Below are 18698 nucleotides of genomic sequence, written 5' to 3'. Positions count from 1 at the left end.
GGCTGGTAGCAAAAGTCAAATCCCTCTTAAAGTAAAAAAAGATTTATATCATCATCTGGGATACTTAAAAGGAATATGCCACAACCTTTGAAAACTTTTTTTTTTTTAACATAAAGTAGAAGTTCTTTAAATCTTGGAACAATATCAGCATCATGGAAAAAATTCTATTATTTCAATAGTAGTGATTGTGAAAGTCCTAATGTATATTTGTATGATCTCATGCTGCTCTACTCTTTGAAAGCAGTTGTTTTTATCTTATTCTCATATTCACTATATAAGTATATTCTTCTAGTTCTTTTTTTTTTTAGTGTTTCTATTTTAATTATATAGGATTATTTTAAAGAAATTGTATAATATACCAAAGAAAATGAAAAATTATTTGTAATCCTTCAACCCAGTGGTGACAGTGTTTTTCCTTCCAGGATTTTCTGTGTATGTGTATTATGTATATTTTGTGTATATAATTATATCTGAGTTTATATATTTTCTTTTTCATGATTGCAATACTCTAGTTGTTTTTTTCCCACTTGTCACTGTAATTTTCTTTGAGTTTAATTTTCAAGTAGCTATTCTTTAACAGGATACCTATTTTTGAGAGGTGTTATATTCTGATTAGTTTAAAAAAATGAGTCTCAGCTATTTAACATTGAAGAATGTGCTTATCTGTTTCTGTCTTTTTCTTACTCAACCTAGAATATAATTAACTAGGTCCTGATACAAGAGCACATTTCTTTGAATGACTTTTATCCATCTCCGTTATATTATGCTGGATACGTTGTCAGGGTGATAACCTTTTAACGTAACTCTTTAGGTGGAAGAAAAGGGAGAATCTGTGTATTTTTTTAACCTTTACTGGCTTTCAATTCCCACAGGGCCAATACTCCCACTTGGTTTTATTGGCGGCATTTGACTGTATTGATGATACTAAGCTTGTGAGGCAGATAATCATATCAGTAAGTAATTCACATAGTCTTGAATTTAAGTTAAATTGATACATCATTTGTGAGTGTGTAAGTTTGATTTCACACGTAGATGTGTAAAGACTTTGAAGTGTGTAAATACCTTCTGCCAGTATTTCTTATTTTTTAGTTGCCTTAAGCCTATTTTGGGGGGTTGCTTTATTCCCGTACAAACCGTAATCCTGTTACTTGATTATTACTAATTAATGTTGCTTTAAATATGTAAAAGACTGCTTAAATTAGGGTAATGTGACTTTTTAGACCACGTAACATACTAAAAGAAAAATTAGCGATGCAGTGTTTAGATTTGATCGGAAATTTATTTTCATAGTAATTCTTCAGTTATTCAAGAACTCGTGTCCACCCAGGCAGAAGCTATCCATGACCTTTTTTCTCTCCCTTTGGAGAAACTAGCTCTGCATAGCTTATCAATACATCTGTCCTGACTTGAACTGGAGAAGAAAAACTGATGAAGTTCACTCAATTGTGATGGCTTCTTAGAGACTTCATGAAAGCTGGTGTAGAGTTAGATTAAAAATTTTAACTAAAATTAGAACACTAGCTTCCTTTTTTCACTTCAGCTTTTTAGCCTGGTATAATGACCATAAAGTGGTAATAATTGAATGCGGTTTACTTAACCCTAAATTTGCCTTCAGAAAAACTGAGCTGTTCTCTTACAAAAACTTCACCCAAGTAAAAACTATATTATGAAATAATTTTCTTCATTCTGCAATGACTGCCCCATTTCTGACTTGAGATTCTGTGATCCTGTTTTATTTTTCCTTCCTTTATTTCTAGCATGCAAGTTGTGTTAGGTGTATGATAGAGGTTTCGGGGGAAGGCGTAAGAAATTGCAGCATTGGTAGCAGGGACCGAACCTGGAAATGTTTTAAAAAGCACATAATCTGTATAGACACAGATTATTCATTTGAAAGTTGGTACACATGGATGGGGCCCTTGCAGAAATCTTAGTGACAAAAGCGACTTCCACACCACCTGCAGGGAGAAGCACAGGGATGTTCAGAAAGAGAATTTACCTGTTGGCCTGTGGTGGTGCTGTGGCCTCTTTGTAGCCTATCTGGGCCAGTTAGAGCTGGGTGATTAGGAAAAATGTCCCAACTAGCGAAGGGATAGGAGATTTGTTTTCTCAGATGCCAGCTGTAGGTCCCAGTGTGTGAATTTCTCATGCCCTTGCTGTCATTTTCCAGCTTTCCCCTTGACTGTTTTAAGATTGTGATGACTTTCTTTGGGATAGGATTGTGGGAAGAAACAAGTTGGCAGGACTTTGATGTTACAAACTGAGTATTTTGACATGTTCCTTGTGACTTTATTACCCTTTTGACTCCAATCAATAATGATTGTTTTTCATTCCAGTGACAGAAATGTGAGGCCATAGATTAGCTAATGAATAAAGTTGTTTCATGAAAATGGAAACAGGCTGGGCTATTGAAAGCTTGCTTTTGTTTAATATTTTCATGACAACTAAAATTTGCATAACTGTTCCAAATGGATTTTAAGAGAAACCAAACTTCCTTCAGGATTTGCCACAATTGTCTGCTAGATTAATTTTTTCCAAAGATTTATCCCACTTAAAGTCGCTGTTGAAACAGTTTTAATTCCTTGTGCTTATCAGTTTGATTCCCACAACTGTTTAACCCACATTCCTAGTGACTTTCTCATACTTAGGGCAGCTTTCCCTGAGAATGGCCTCATTTGCTGATGTCTTGCCTCTAGCTGACAAATGCTCAACGGGTTTTGTGTATCATTAAACTATGTAGCCAGTGATAAAATTATGGAATGCTAATTGCTCTTGCATTTTCCCCCGCCGTCCACCACAAAACCTGTTGCAGTATGCAGTGCTTGTTAAAAATACCCAAGAAAGCTTAATGTTGCAAAACATTCTGTTCAGGGTAACCAGATTCCTGCAAATGTCAGGTTGAAATCACAGCCTGGTCAGTTGAGCCCTCACCTTTCAAAATGGATACACACTGTTTCCCACTTACTTTACTTTCTAAAATAAACATACTTCTAAAATCCGATCCTGGAATTGTTGGTATGATGCAACTGCTTTGACAGCAGTGATCCTCTAAAAAGGAAGTAAGTGCACTGGCCAGTTGCTCTTTGAGAGTGAATATTGATACATACTTTGACGTGTAGTATCTTTAAGATGCTACACAGAAGATATAAAGAATCATAACAGTGAACACCCAGCCTCCCACCTGATCGGGCAGGAAGAAGTAAAACTTGCCAAATACAGTTGAAGTTCAAGCCCTTTGTGTACTTTTTTTTTTTTTTTTTTTTGCATATCCTTGTACCCGCCCCCCCACCCCCGCTGTGATGGATTGGTGCTTATTATTTGCATGCATTCCCTTATCCTTTTGCTATATGTAGATGTTTATGGTATTATTTTGCATGTTTACAGATTCTATGTAAGTGATGTGTTTTCTCCTGCAACTTGCTTTTTCCTTTTGGCATATGTTTGTGAGTCATCATCGAGGGTCAGGAAGCTTTTTTAATAAAGGGTCAGATAGTAATTATTTTAGGGTTTGTGAGTCGTGTATGGTCTCTGTCGCATATTCTTGTTTGCTTTGTTTTTTGTTTTTTGTTTAGCAACACTTTAAAATGTAAAAAAATATATATATTCTTAGCTCACAGGATGTACAAAAACAGGCTGCTGGTTAGATTTGACCTACAGGCCATGGTTTACCCACCGCTGTTCTAAACCATTCATTTTTCAATGCCAAATAGTTTTCCACTCTATGAATATACCACAGTTGATTTTTCCATTTTTTCTGTTGATGGACATTTAGGTTGTTTACAGTGTTTGTAACTTTAAACATTCATATTATTTTTTGCTATTCCAGATAATTCTGTAAGCATTCTTTTATGTCTCCTCGTTTCTCAAAGGCATTTACTTAGCAGAACTGTGGGTTGCCAGATATGCTGCCCATATGTTACATAGAGTCGTGTGTCTGTGTTTCCCGCCCAGCCACTACAAAACCTGTTGCATTATGCAGTGCTTTTAAAAATAGCCAAGAAAATTTAGTGTTGCTAAGCATTCTATTCAGAGTAACTGGATTTCCTGAAATGTCAGGTTGAAATCATAGCCTAACAAACACTCCTTTTCTCTTTAAGACCAGGCTCCAATTCAATCTCCAGATAATGTTCTCTGATCTCTCAGCCAGACCTGCTCTCCCCATTCTCTCAGCTCTTATAATTTTTGTCTTTGCCGTCTATTCATTTAGCAGTTACTTGTGATCTGACCCAGGGCTTACAAACTCAGAAACATTCATTGACCAGGCAGGTAAATGAGTGAGGCAGGCCAGGTTGGGAGGGGCGGGGGGAACTAGAATGCACATGCCCTGTCCAAGGCGGTGGCCACCCTTGGCTCCAGCCTCTGGGAGTGTGAGCCCCATGGTGATAGATCTTCCAATTTATTTTTCTTTTTTAATTGTGATAAAATTTACCATCTTAGCCATTTTTAAGTATATGGTTAAGTGGTATTAGGTGTAGTCACATTGTTGTACAACCAATCTCCAGAACTTTTTCATCTTGCAAAACCAAAACTGTACGTTTAATAACCTCATCCCAATTTTTTGAGTGCAGCCAAAAAGTTGGACTTTTGTATAAAATCACCGCATTTTTTAAAACAAAATACTCAAGAGGCTTCAGTCACTGCCGGTGATTTAACCTTCTTTTTACACTTCTGTTTTTATCCATTATTTAAATCTCTTATTTTTATTTTTAACTTTTAAAGAGTTCCTCTTGCCTCTTCTGCTAGATTTTAGCTCTTTAAGGTTAAGGTCAGCCTGTGTTTCTTTTTGTTCACACACAACCTTCCATAGAGGAACATGCACCACAGATGGGCATGGTGCTCAGTAATGTATGTTGCACTTTGCATTTCTTTCTTCCACTGAAAATGCATGTGTGCTCTAACCTTACTTCCAGTGTGCACCTTTCATTTTGACCTTTCCCTTTCCCTTTTAAAAGAGGGTTGGCAAAACAAGAATGCCAAAGAATCTGATAAGGGTCCAACATAAGGTCAGAATGGCCACACATTTTCACAAGGGAGATCTTTTGTTCTTCCTGCACTTTTCTTCTGTTTACATACCTGCTTTAGAGTAAAGCATAAGGGGAAAATATTACAACAGTGGTCCTTCTTGTGATTTTCTCTAAGTAAGAGGGAAAGTGAATTGAAAACCTTTACGTTTGAACCTTCATTGTTGGGGTTCTTTCTCTTTTGAGGATGCCAAACTCATGACTCCGTCAGCTTTATTTAATCTCCATAGTTAAAGATGCTGTATATTGATGGGTGTTTTTCATATGAAGATAATTACTTTATAGCAGTTTCCAGTTTACAGAGTGAATTTTCTGATTTGCTCCTGGTAGTGGCCCACAGGTCGGGCAGGTGTATCATTTCCTTTTGCAGATAAGGGAATTGATGTATAGAGAGGTTAAAGGATTTTCTAAAGGCTACACAGCTTGAACCCAGAGACCAAATTCAGCACAGATCAACTGCTCTGTAGCTGCCTCTTCCCTATCTCTATGTGTTTTGACACTCAGGGTTCTCCAGGTGATCATCTAGAAATTTCTCTCCTCTGTGTGTGACCCAGGTTAAAGAGAAATGAATTAGTACTCCATAAAATAGCATCACTCATACTGTTTTATTTTTTCCAAGAGAATGTTTTTGATGGTAGGAAACCAGGAATACAGGGGAGTTGGGGGAGAATTAAATGATATCACATTTTTAAGTAAACATTTTTTAGTTTCATATGATTGTTAGTTTATAAACATTGCACTCTTTTAAGAATCTTAGACCAACATAAGGGTAGATTCTAAATTCCTTAATTACATACTGAAAGGTAGTAAAAGTTCAGTGAATTTGGACGCTAGTCCTTGAGTAGTATTTTTGCGTGGATTTTATATGCATCTTGTGTTAAGGTGAAACCTTTCCTGCCCAAGCGAGATACGATGCGCTAGTCCTTAAGTGTAGAACCCACAGAGAAGATCAAGTATATTGAAGACTACATTGCTGGCTTCAATGCCACCCCTTTTCCTTCTAGGCCAAGAAAAAAAAAAGTTTATTAAAAATAAATAGCAGCCATTCATAGTTCTTCACTGCATACTCCCCCCCCCCCCTTTTTTTTGTTAAAGCAATTGTTTTAAAGGTATAAATACCCCAGAGGGTTTTTTAAGGACAGCGAAGTTGTGGAGGTTTTTTAATGATTGTACAAATTGGCCTAAGCTATGTATCATTCTCAGTCTCTTCTTTAAACTGATTAAAGCATTTATCTTCTTTTATGAGTTGGTTAAACCTTAAATAAAGCCACACTAAAAGTAGCCCATATTTGTGGCACTAAATACCTCTTTTTTCAAAAATGCATATGTTGAGTCTACATTGGGGCATGTTTACCTTGAAATTGCAAAAGAGCTCCCATTCCCATGAAGTGATGTACATTTTTTTTCTGTCTTCTCCTTTAGTACTGAAATTTTAAGTCATTTTTTCTGAGTGGTTAAAATTTATATTGATTTTGAGGTGGTTAGATCTGTTGCACCTATTTTCTAGCTTTTTTTTTTTTTTTCCTGCACTGAAATTACTAATCTCATTGTAATCAGTAGGCACTTAAGAGAATAGCAGATCTGAGTATATCATCTCCTGGAGAATTCCTTTCCTTAAGAATGGGGTGTATGTTTTCTTTGAAAGAGACTAGAGTTGAAGTCAGAGGACCAGAGCTAGTGAGAACCCTTTCGCTGACGCTCATGTCCTCCTGCAGGTCACCTCCCCCCTTTCTGGGTCCCTCATCTGTAAAGCTGGGTGGTTGGACTGAATTCTTTCTGTGACCCCAGCCAGTTCTGAAGAATCTCTGGTGTTCAGACACACATGGCTTTGAATAATAGGTTTGTTATAAGAAATAGGAATGTTAGAGAGGGAAAGACTAATGATTTTTCTGTTGAATACGTAGGATAAACGAATTTTTAAACAGTGACTTTTCTGTCTTTGCAAATATCACCAAATCTACACAGGAGCTCAGTTGGGGTGGGGATGACATTGCCTTTGTTCCTTAATCAAACAACTAGAAAAGGAGGTTACTGTTCTTGTTAAGTTGATTGGAAATGTCATAGAATGCAGTTATTTGTAACTGCTCCGTGGACTCTTTCTGCATTTATTTCCCTCCCCTCTCTTTTTGTTTTCGATGTGATACTTAAACAGCCTTCATTTGCCATGAGTAAGTAACCTAACTTTAAAAGCCTTTATCCACTTGTTCTATTTAACAGAGTTTCTTTATCTCCCTTCACATACATCTCATTAGGGAAATTCTAATAAGAATGGTCGTCATCAGTGCTGCTGCTGGATTTACGTGCAGCTGCAAATTAACTGTATCTGCTCTGTGGCCCCAGCAAGCAATGTCCCTAGTAATAGTGGCCTAAGAAATGTTGGTTACAATGAATGAGATAACTCCTTTAGATATATATTTTTCAAGTCCTTGAGCTTGGTCGGTTAAATATAAATGGATTGTTCAGTAATGCTAGCCCCAGTAGAGAGGCAGTTCTGTATTCCAAGTGTAAATTTCTTTGCGCTATAATGAGACGACTTCAGAACTAGCTGTACATTTTTCATTAAGTACGTTGGGGAAAAGTTATGTATCCTTCTTTACCATTCAGATTCCAATCATAGTTTATTTTAAGCATATAGATTCACTTTTTGTTTCTATAATTTTACAGGAAATTATTAATTCCTTGCCTAACATAGTAAATGACAAATATGGAAGGAAGGTCCTGTTGTATTTACTAAGCCCCAGAGATCCTGCACACACGGTAAGAGAGATCATTGAAGTTCTGCAGAAAGGAGACGGTAACGCACACAGGTGAGGGACAGTAGACTAAAGGGCTTGGGCCCTTTATTCCTGTGCTCTGATCGTTCATTCGTTTTGAGTGGCATGTGCGTCCATAAGTCTACTCACATGTGTACACCTCTCATGCTCCCTCCCTCTCTAAAACTCCAAAGGTGAATTCCACTTTTAAGCCTGTAGTTTTGGCAGATTCTTAAAGTTTTTATCCTGAAAAGGAAATGAAAGCATCACGCCAAAAGAACGCCTCTGAGGCCCAGCACATAGTAGGCGCTCAGGTGTGTGTTTTGCTTTATGTTTAAAGCAACTGGTACCACTTAATCAAGTACGCTAGGGAGCGGAATCCATAAAGTAGTCTAAACATGTGTTGTCAGATATTTTGTTATTGTCGTTATTTGGTTTGGGGTTGGTTTGAGATTTTTTTTTTTTTGTATTATACAAGGCAAGCTTCACTTATTGAGTGCTCGTTCTGTGCCAGGCACTGTTCAGATCCTGGGGACACAAAGATGAAAGACAGATATCCAGCCCTCAAACTGCTTATCTACGTGCACAACAGAAATTAGACAACAGAGCGTGGCACAAACTGTTATAAGCCCTTAGAGATTTCTGTGATAATAAAACACCATATTTTCTTTGCTATTTATCTTACCTTAATTCTTCTTTCAACATGTTACCACAGTAAGAAAGATACAGAGATCCGCCAACGAGAGCTCTTAGAATCCATTTCTCCAGCTTTGCTAAGCTACCTGCAAGGACACGCTCAAGAGGTGGTGCTGGATAAGTCTGCGTGTGTGCTTGTGGCTGACGTCCTGGGAGCTGCCATTGGAGACGTGCAGCCCGCCATGAATGCCGTCGCCAGTTTGGCAGCGGCAGAGCTGCATCCTGGTGGCAAGGATGGAGAGGTACGGTGCTATCATGAGACAGGTGGGAAAGCCACAGTGGCTGCAAAAACTCCAATCACTGGGAACATTGCTCTAAAGAGAATTTTAGTGATAATGAACTCACCTCATACCCACAGTACATTTGGAAATCGCGAATTCAAAACAGTGCTGTTAACACTCACTGTCTTCTGATGACTCCACATCCCTGCAGAGGAAAAACAAAATCCTCTTCATGCTGTCCATGATTGACCCGGGCTGTCTTTCCAGCATATTCTGTGTTCTTAATTTTGTCTTGAATTTGCCGTGGACTTTTGCACTTCTTTCATTTGTATGTACTTCTTTTCTCAACCTCAAGTGCTGCTTATGTTTCCACTTTCCTGCGCTCTTCCTGTAGAAAGCCTTATGAATCCTTCCAGGTCCTCGGAATCCTTCTCCGTGAAGTCTTCCTTAATTCCCTCTCAATCAGAAAGTCTTTGCTCTTTCTGATAGCTCCTGCCTGTGTTATTTGGGCCTTGTGTTATTCTGCCTTGTATCTTAAGTTTCTTGGTTCATGCACTGGATATGTGCTAGGCAGTGGTCAACACCCCCCCACCCCCAAAAAAGAGAATACCATTTGGGGAAACACAATACTTAAATAAATATGCACACAAATGATTATTTATTGCGGAATAGAGATACGTGCTGTGAAGGAAAACGCCAGGTTCTATGGGATTATGTACAAATGGGAGCCAGCCTGTCCTAGGAGGACTTCCTGAGGCAGTGAAAGCTAAGCTGAGACCCAAAGGACTGGTAGCTGAGTGAAGAAAGAAGATTCTAGGCAGAGAGAAGAGCATGGGCAGCCGCCTTGGAGGAAGGAAGAAGCTCGGCATGTTTGAGAACAGGAGGCTCAGGGGGCTGGAAATCAGTGAGCAAAGGGAAGAGGAAGGCGGAAGCCAGATCCTGCCCGGCCCTCGCCCCGCACTGGGTTGTGAGCTCCTGATGGACCCACGTGGATGGGGAGCCCACTGTTTTCTGACACAGGAGATGGGGAAAGAAATGGGCCATGGATCTTAGAGACGCCCTGGCTCCTGCCCTCACAGAGCAGATCCTGTTAACAAATTGGGACGATGCCTGTGTAATGAAAGTCCCTCTGTAAGGACACAGGGCCTGTTGTCTCCCGTGCTGGACAAGGAGAGATCCTAGGGGGTCTCTGTGCGAACAGTCGGTATGGCCCTTGGAAAGGAGTGAGATTAAGCTGAACGATGCTTTCTTGGCCTGCTCATCAGGTAGTGCTCCTCGGGCATCACCTTAAACGATGATTTAAACATCATTCAGCATTAGGTTTTAATGTTTCTGCTGTAGTGTTCTGTCCCATCGGTTTCTTTGCTCCTCAGAATGGCGTATGACAGTCTGGAAAGTGGTTAGCGTGATCTTAAGATGAGCCTGGTGGTAGAGCTGTTCAAACTGGAGCTCACGAAGCTGAATGTGAGCTGCCTCAGTGACCACATTATCCTGAATAACCATCTTCATTTCAGTCAGGGTTGGAGTAGATCTCTCGTCCCTCCAGGTGTAGTAGTCATTGTAGGTAAAGACCTCTTAAGCCTTTTGGAACTTTCAACTCGCCTGAGACTTTATCCGTATGTGGTGATATAGAGTGGATGAAAACAGCTTTTTAATTCATATGTTCTTGACCCCTCACAGCTTCACGTTGCAGAACATCCTGCAGGACATCTAGTTCTGAAGTGGTTAATAGAGCAAGATAAAAAGATGAAAGAAAGTGGACGAGAAGGTAGGCTGTGCAACTTGACCTTTTCTTGTATTGGATGTGGAATTTCAGTAATGTCTGGCATCCCTGAACTTTATGCCGGCCATTTAAGTTCAAATGAAAGTTTGTTGAGTTTGTGAGTAAGAAATGATTTAGTGGTTGCAAATAATGCTTTTTCCCCCTGGAAATTTGTCCCCTAGAATCCTTTCATTTTCTTTCCCTTTCCCCCCCTCTCCCCCTTTCTCTCTTCCCTCCTCTGCTACTTCAGACTTCAAAACGGGCTTGTCCAGCGTTCTAAAATGCCGTTTTATTCTTTGAGGATGGTGAGAGCAGAGTAGGAGGGCCAGTTTGTGAGTATCATCATCGCAATTGAAAAGCATATTTATCTTTAGTTTTGAGGAAAGGATAAGCAGAAGAAAATTATCCTCATCAGAGAATTTTGAACTGGTGCCTATTTGGCATTGAAATATATATGACCAAAGAGCAAGCCAGTCCTTGGCACTTCCTGGTTTTTCATAAACCTTACAGCTGCTCTGTAGAAACTCAGCTCTCAAGAGGAGGACAGCATCTTTTATTTATTGATGAGTGAAAATTTGCATATCATTCCCCTCTCAGTCCTGTCTTTGACCAGACCTTCTCTTTTCTAAATTCAAACTCCATCTGGTATTTTAGCCACTAAAGAGGCTTCCTCCCACTGAGTTAAAACAGTTTGGGCTTTCTATTACTGTGTCTGAAAAAAGTGACAGATCATGAATATATGTCTTGAGGCAAGTTGCAGTTCTAATGGCTAGTGAGGCAGTCAGTATAGTAGTAGAACTGTCACTTCTCACTCTACCTTTAAGAACAGAGACTTGGGCCTGTTTCTCACTGTAAATTTTTTATAAAACAGGAAGCTTCTGGTAATAAATTTTGAAGAAAAAATAATGTATTGAATTATCTCTTTATTATTAAAAAGTTGGTGCATAGTTGAGCCGAGTTTATGTGAGAAAAGTTGTCTTGCTTTTAAAATCCAAGCAACTTTCTAGTGACTTTTCTCCTTATTTAAATTGCCCTGGCAACCCTAAAACACATCTGTTTGAACTTGATGTATTTGTCATTTTCATGTAGCACCAAATGAGTGGCTAGCTGTCTTGGTTATCTGTTGCTGTGTAACAAGCCACCTCAAAACTTAGTTTTCAAAACAACAGTCATTTGGTCGGTGTTTGGTGGAGCTCAGAAGCTCTACTCTGAGTCATCTGGGGCTGCTTGGCTTGGGGTTGGATTATCCACTTTCACAATGGCTGGCAGTGGCTAAGTCCAGCAGCCTTGGTTCCTCTCCCTAGGCTGTTGGGTTTCCTCACAATATAGTGGTTGAGTTTTAGGAAGACAAAGTAGGTGCATGGTACTTTCATGATTTAGCCTCAGAAGTTATTTAAGGGCAGTTGTACTGTACTCTCTTGATTAAGTCAGTCACAAAGGCCCACCCAGTTCGAAAGGAGAAGACATCAGTTCCACCTTTAGATGAGGGAGTGGCACTATTCTAGAAGCATACACAGACAGGAGATATTGTTGTGGTCACCTTTGGAAAACATTGTCTGCCTCACCAGCTGATTTCTGTCCCTCTTGAGCAGGTGCCACGAAGAGTAAAATAGTCATAGGCCTCTTGGCTTTTAAAGGCTCCTCATATTTGGCTATCTTTGAATTTTACGTGCTACCTACCCAAGATGTTTGCCTTTAAGATAAGTTGTCCCCACCTCCATCTGTACCAGATCCTAGTCTTCAGAATTTCTCCTTTGTCCAAGAGTTAGTTAACACTTAGATGGCACAGTGAATAAGATAATACACTCTGAGACCTTGGGAATCAGATGTGCTATAATCACAAAAGATGAATCGTATTTTTGATGGGTGAACGAATGTTTAGTATTGTAGAGAGAAATTGCCAGGTGTACGCCAGAATAGTCATTTGACTGTTAATTGTGTTCACGGCACCTTCTGAGGGAGCATTTTCCTTGAGGGGAAACTTGATTTTAACCAAACACGAGGTGCTGCTGTCAAACATTTACTTCCTGAATAATTTTCAGGTCAGGGTTAAATCATTAAATAGTACAAAGAAATGCAAACATGACCAAGCGAGCATTTTATAAGAAGTCATTGTTTCTCTTGAGTAATTACTGCTAAACATAGCTGAGGATTTGGGTCAGAGTTGAGAGAAATGGCTGTATTAAAAACGTATTACATAAAGCTGAGCTAGAATTTTTAGTGTTAAGTGATACTGGGTGAGACCTCTTTATTAGCTTTCTCATTAAAACATGTTTCCAGCTTTAAGGGTAGTAGAGAGAGAAATTGGGAGTTTAAATCTTGGTATATGATGTTCATTAAGTTTATTTTACAGGTTGTTTTGCAAAAACACTCGTAGAGCTTGTTGGTATGAAGAACCTGAAGTCCTGGGCTAGTGTCAATCGAGGAGCCATTATTCTTTCTAGGTATGTAGAACGTGTGCCTTTTTCTGCTCAGGGCCCTCGTCCTCAGTGCCCGTGAGTGCAGAACATGCTTCCTTCACACACACTTCTCAGTTCTCATGTCTGTTTCCAATAGCCCAGCATTCCTGTCAGTTACTCTTGGTCTACACAAGCGTACTAAATATTAGAGAGCAAATGTAACTCTTTCCATCAGTCCTTACAGTTTTTTTCATATGCCCTCTTTTGGATGGCAAGCATCATAAAATATGGCATTCACAAGACATCATTTGATTGTTTCACCACATTTATGGTTTTGACCAAAGTTTACTTGTATTCTTTTTTAATGGATTAGTTTTGTTCCTGTAAAAACTGACAGAGTTGTTTTTCAAATCGTGACTGACTTTACTGACTTTGTTTTCAACTATTCTAAAAGGATTCGAGAAGCATTTGCTATTAAAGTCTACATGCTAATTAATCTTTGTTTCTAATTAAAATGATAGAAAACTGATGATTTGTAAATTGAGACATATGCTTAACTTGTATATTGTTGTTTGGACATAGGTTGAGTTTATAATTTACAGGTCATTGAAATTTCCATGTATTCTATTCCCAGATAAAACCCTTTTATTAAGGATATTCATTTTAAAATAGATTTGTGTGTTGTTTTGAAGTAATCACTGTTGATTTTTTTCACCCTGCTGTGTTGTCGAGATTTGGAAAAACAGTTACCAGTCTCAGCTTGAATTTCCCACAGTATTTCACATGCAAGTTACTATGCAATTTAATTTGTATATGTTTATAAATGTTGTAAGCATTTCTTCAATATATATTTTGATTTGGTACACATATACTCACAAATACGTACATTCCAAATGGGCATTCATTATTTTTAGGTATATCAGTATCTCCAAATATACGGGTGATACAGATCACTAGTTTATTTATCATTAAAATTAGCTGATTTTCCAGTTGATGTTGAATAGCCGGAGTCCATTAGCCGAAACATGAAATTTTTTGACATGAATTTCTTTACTGGGCATTTGGAATGTTAACACCTACTGACACATTCTTTCATTACACTCAATTAACTAAAAATTCTGGCAATGCCGTAAAATTAAATTTTTTTTTAACATCTTTATTGGAGTATAGTTGCTGATTCACTTTGTTATACAGCTATATGTATACATATATCCCCATATCCCTTCCCTCTTGCATCTCCTTCCCACCCTCCCTCTCCCACCCCTCTAGGTGGTCACAAAGCACCGAGCTGATCTCCCTGTGCTATGCAGCTGCTTCCCACTAGCTATCTATTTTATATTTGGTAGTGTATATATGTCAGTGCAACTCTCTCACTTCGTCTCAGCCTACCCTTCCCCCTCCCCGTGTCTTCAAGTCCATTCTCTACGTCTGCGTCTTTATCCCTGTCCTGCCCCTAGGTTTATCAGAAGCAGTTTTTGTTTTTTTTTTAGATTCCATATATATGTGTTAGCGTACGGTATTTGCTTTTCTCTTTCTGACTTACTTCAGTCTGAATGACAGACTCTAGGTCCATCCACCTCACTACAAATAACTCAATTTCGTTTCTTTTTATGACTGAGTAATATTCCACTGTATATGTGCCACAGAACCAGGAAGAAATAGAAAATATAAACAGACCAGTCACAAGCACTGGAATTGAGACTGTGATTAAAAATCTTCCAACAAACAAAAGTCCAGGACCAGATGGCTTCACAGGCAAATTCTATCAAACATTTAGAGAAGAGCTAACAGCTCTCCTTCTCAAACTCTTCCAAATTGTAGCAGAGGGAGGAACACTTGCAAAGTCATCCTACGAGACCACCATCAGCCTGATACCAAAACCAGACAAAGACGTCACAAAAAAATAAAAGTACAGGCCAGTATCACTGATGAACATAGATGCAAAAATCCTCAACAAAATTAATTTTTAAAGATTGCTCATCAATCAGAGCTCCCCTTAGGTGGATTTCAAACATGAGAAGGATACTGTAGGTTTATTATGGAATACTCCTTAAAACGGGAATATGAAATATCTGAACATGAAGTATCTGAGATTCTGAAGGGAAGTGAAACTGGCGATAAATTAATAATTGACTAATATAATAATTATTTTTATTTGGCTTTAGAATATTGTCATGTGCTTATTTGGCAAAATTCTTTCCTTGCTTATATTTTTCTTTAAAACTCGTGCAGTATGTGTGTGTGTGCGTGTTTGTTTTTGTTTGTTTGTTTTGCTGAATCTTTTTTAGAGTAAGTGACAAAGTGTCATTCTGGGTGAAAAAATCAGCCTTGTATGCAGTCTGAAAAATAACTCAGGGAAGCATAATTCTCTAGCATTTAAATGCATGAGCTCTAGACAGACTGCCTGGGTTCCAGTCCCAGCTCACTGTGTGGCCTTGGGCAAATTATTCAGCTTTTCTGAGCCTTAATTTTCTTTGATGTAAAAGGAGATTAACAATAATCCTAGGTTGTTATGAAAACTAAATGGGATGATGCATACGTAATGCTTAGCATTATGTCTAATGCGTGTGTTCAGTAAATATTAACTTGTATCACTATTGTGCACTGTGTGACTGTGTGTTTAGCCAAGGTTTATAAAATAAGAACACCTATGAGTCACAAGTCTATCGAGAGGGCACTTTACTTTTCAGCTTTGCAGGTGGCAAGCAGTACTTGTTGCTTGTCTTCCACAAGCATGTCCTCCTCTCTGTGGACATGATGGAAATTTCTGGGACCAGGGTCTTTCAAACATGCCAAGTGATTTCTTTCTGGGTTGTGTTTCAGTGGTCAGCATTTAAACGCGGTCATGAGGAAGTTGGGGGAGAATAGGAAATTCGGCCCTGGGGTTTGGCGGTTGAGTGCCTGTGACTTGGCCCCTATTGAGAGAAAGGGGCCTACTTGTTGCCAGTCTGCAGAGCTCTGCTCACCTGTGATTAAGTACGCCAGCAAGGTCTCAGAGAGCAGAGCTGACCTCATTTTGTTGAATGACTCACACTGATCGAGTGGTTAACTAGGAGCCAGGCTCTGGCTAGGTGCTTCAGATACGGGATCATGTGAGCCTCAAAACACAGCCCTGTGAAGAAGGCGGGTTCTTTTGTTCCCATTCCGCAGGCCAGGAAACTGAGTCTTTGAGAATTTAAATAGCATGCTCTTGGTTGTATAGTTACTGAGTGGCAGAGGCAGGTTTCAAATCTGGGCAGTTAAGCTCCAAGGTAAAGCTCTTTACCCCTTCACTCAATGTTTTGGCAATAGAGTTCGGTAAGAAGGCCATTCATTAACTGCTTATCTTTTATGCCCCCCACCTTTCCTCGTGTACACCTATTCACGCACGTTAATTCAGTCACTCAGTGAGCATTTCTTGACTGTCTGCTCTGTGTACGTGGTGCCGTGAGATAAATAAAGCACAGGGTCCTTGCTCCTGAGCTTTTCTAGGTGGAGAAGGAAAGGTAGAATAAATGTAGTAAACAATTTTAAGGCAGGGTGTTCGTCCTAAGACAAAGTGAAAGCAGGACCAATTATGTGGTTTTAGAATATAGGCTACTAGCCCCCATCATTCATCTGATGAATGGGGGGAAAAAAAGTATTTATAGTTACACAACTTGTCTCACAAGTCAATGAATTTTTTGTACTGTGTGCGAAGGTAGTATTTGCAGACAATCTAAGGGTTTTTTATGAAATTTAATTTTTTGTTTGTTAATTTTTGTCTTCTCTCTTCAGCCTTCTCCAGAGCTCTGATCAAGATGTTGCAAATAAAGTCAAAGCTGGATTGAAAAGCCTTATTCCCACATTGGAAAAAAACAAAAACACCAGCAAAGGAATAGAAATGCTACTTGAAAAACTGACTGCCTAGGTAGAAACAGTTAAGAACAAGTTGGAGTCATTTTTCCTCTTCTGTTTTCCCAGTACAGAAAAGAAGGGCTAGGGTCCGTCTTACTGGTAATTTGGGTGCTCTGTATATGTGTTTCTTCTTTGTATAAGAATCTATTTATAAAATGATGTCTAAAAATGGCCTTTTTAAGAAAAAAAATCTCAGCCTTCTCTTTTATCTTGTTGAATAGTAAGCAACTCACAATGTAAAAGGTTTAATTAACAGTCATACACAGTGGGACCAACCAAATTTATATAAAGTAGTTGCGTGCATTGATTCAGGGGAGAAGACATCTTCAGTGAACAGTAGTCTGAGAGGGCTTCATGGAGGAGGAGGAACCTGAGAGTTTCCTGCTTCAGAGGAAGGCAGGATGTGGTAAAGAAGAGCCACGGGGAGTCCTTGGTGGGAGCAGTGAGGTGGCAGTCAGTGGTTTTGAACTGAACTTCAGGAAGGCTTGGGGCTTGTTGGGTACAGGGATGGGGATACTCTACATCCAGGACAGCTGCATTCCTAGCTGCCTTATGGATTGGGTGCCATGTTAGATTTTGTTGGAAACAAGCCACTCCAGGAAGTTTTGTAGGGGGAAATGTGCTGGATGAATTAGGGGATCATAGTGGGTAGCAGTGTTAAGGTCATTGTCACAGGGAAAATCTTCCTGTCTTTGAAACTGGACCTTCCAAGTAAATAGCTCCTTGTAGTGAGACTTTCTCTCTTGGGACTTTCCCTAAAGTAGTTGAGGCCTACAGAGTTTGAGTTAGAAGGATACACAAATTTGTTAACAGTGCAGAAGTTGGAATTTAAGTACAAGTAGGATGTTTGAATTTTAAAACTACACTTGGCTTCCAAGCAACAAAGCTTGGAAGGATTGGTAGACCTTGGAAGAATTCATAGCCAGGCTCATGTAGCCCTGCCTATGAATACCTGACTGCTTTCGAAACCGAGCTTTGGGGCTTTCTCTAAGTAGCCTGCTGTAACAGGACACCCACTCAGGTCTGTCACTGCAGTTACACCTCAGGAGAACAGCTGTGCCTTTCCTACCAGACCGCTGGGTCCCAGGACTACTCCCAAGGCACCAGCTGCCAGGACGTTACCTGCTGCCCTCTCCTGCGGGTGCATTGAACCCTGCAGGAGCAAAAGAGCCGATGCCTATAATTCCCTTTTGGCGTGGATTCTCCCCCTACCCGCCCCCCCCCCCCCCGCCTCCCCCCGACCCCTACCCAGCCAGGTCTAAGGGTAGAGGTAGGACCCTTGGGGGAACTGGGGGTGGGGTGGGAGACAATGGGGAAGAGCTTGCTTTTGTTTGACTGATATATTGCGTGTTTGTTTTCCGTATAAAGGGCCCATTTGGAAAGAGAGGGGGACAGAAATTCTGCTGTTTGTTCCATCTGTAAGACTAAAAAAATAACATCCGTAGTTTTGAAAGTTAGAGTATTATGAAGCATATAACAAGAGCAGAAATCCTTCTTCTGCCCCACTCCTCCACACCCCTGCCTTGTCCTCCCCAGAAGCAATGACTTTCAGTTCTTTTTAGCTCTGCTAAATTTTTAAATATATGATTTTTGTGGGTTAAAAAAAAAAATCTATCTGTTTTAGGCATTTTCTTTTAACTTCCTGTTATGGAAAAATACAGATTAAGACTTCACCACCACTGTCTCCGTGCTTCATTTCTTTCCATTTTCCCAGTAGAATTGCATCATCTTTGATAAATCGGTGTTCGGTTTATATGATTATGTTGACGTCAGTTGTTAAATACTGAAGGAAGTAGTGGGCTGTCATGACATTTCCTATACCATTTTTTTTTCCCGGAATAAATAAATTGCCTCATTTATTTTTATTTGCTTACTTTCCTACATTCCTATAATTAATTTTTCTCAAACTGTCCATCAGAATTGCATACACTCTTCTCCAGTAGGCATTTTCCTCTTTTTTCAGCCTGTAAAGG

General features: G+C 39.4%; 1 protein-coding gene across 1 annotated transcript in view; it reads left to right on the top strand.

Moving 5' to 3' along the window:
• PUM3 (pumilio RNA binding family member 3) overlaps positions 1-18419 on the top strand; it is a 40074-nt gene extending 21655 nt beyond the window's left edge. Inside the window, exons 13-18 of the mRNA XM_068553236.1 lie at positions 873-953; positions 7683-7825; positions 8487-8709; positions 10369-10456; positions 12804-12894; positions 16606-18419. Of these exons, the coding sequence (XP_068409337.1) occupies positions 873-953; positions 7683-7825; positions 8487-8709; positions 10369-10456; positions 12804-12894; positions 16606-16738 (759 nt within the window). The 3' untranslated portion in view covers positions 16739-18419. The remainder of the gene's footprint in view (positions 1-872; positions 954-7682; positions 7826-8486; positions 8710-10368; positions 10457-12803; positions 12895-16605) is intronic.
• The last annotated feature ends 279 nt before the right edge of the window (positions 18420-18698 follow it).

Source organism: Eschrichtius robustus, chromosome 10, assembly GCF_028021215.1.
Source record: "Eschrichtius robustus isolate mEscRob2 chromosome 10, mEscRob2.pri, whole genome shotgun sequence".
Lineage (NCBI taxonomy): Eukaryota > Metazoa > Chordata > Mammalia > Artiodactyla > Eschrichtiidae > Eschrichtius > Eschrichtius robustus.
The sequence above is the reverse complement of the archived record's forward strand: the minus strand, read 5'-3'. Positions and strand labels throughout refer to the sequence as shown.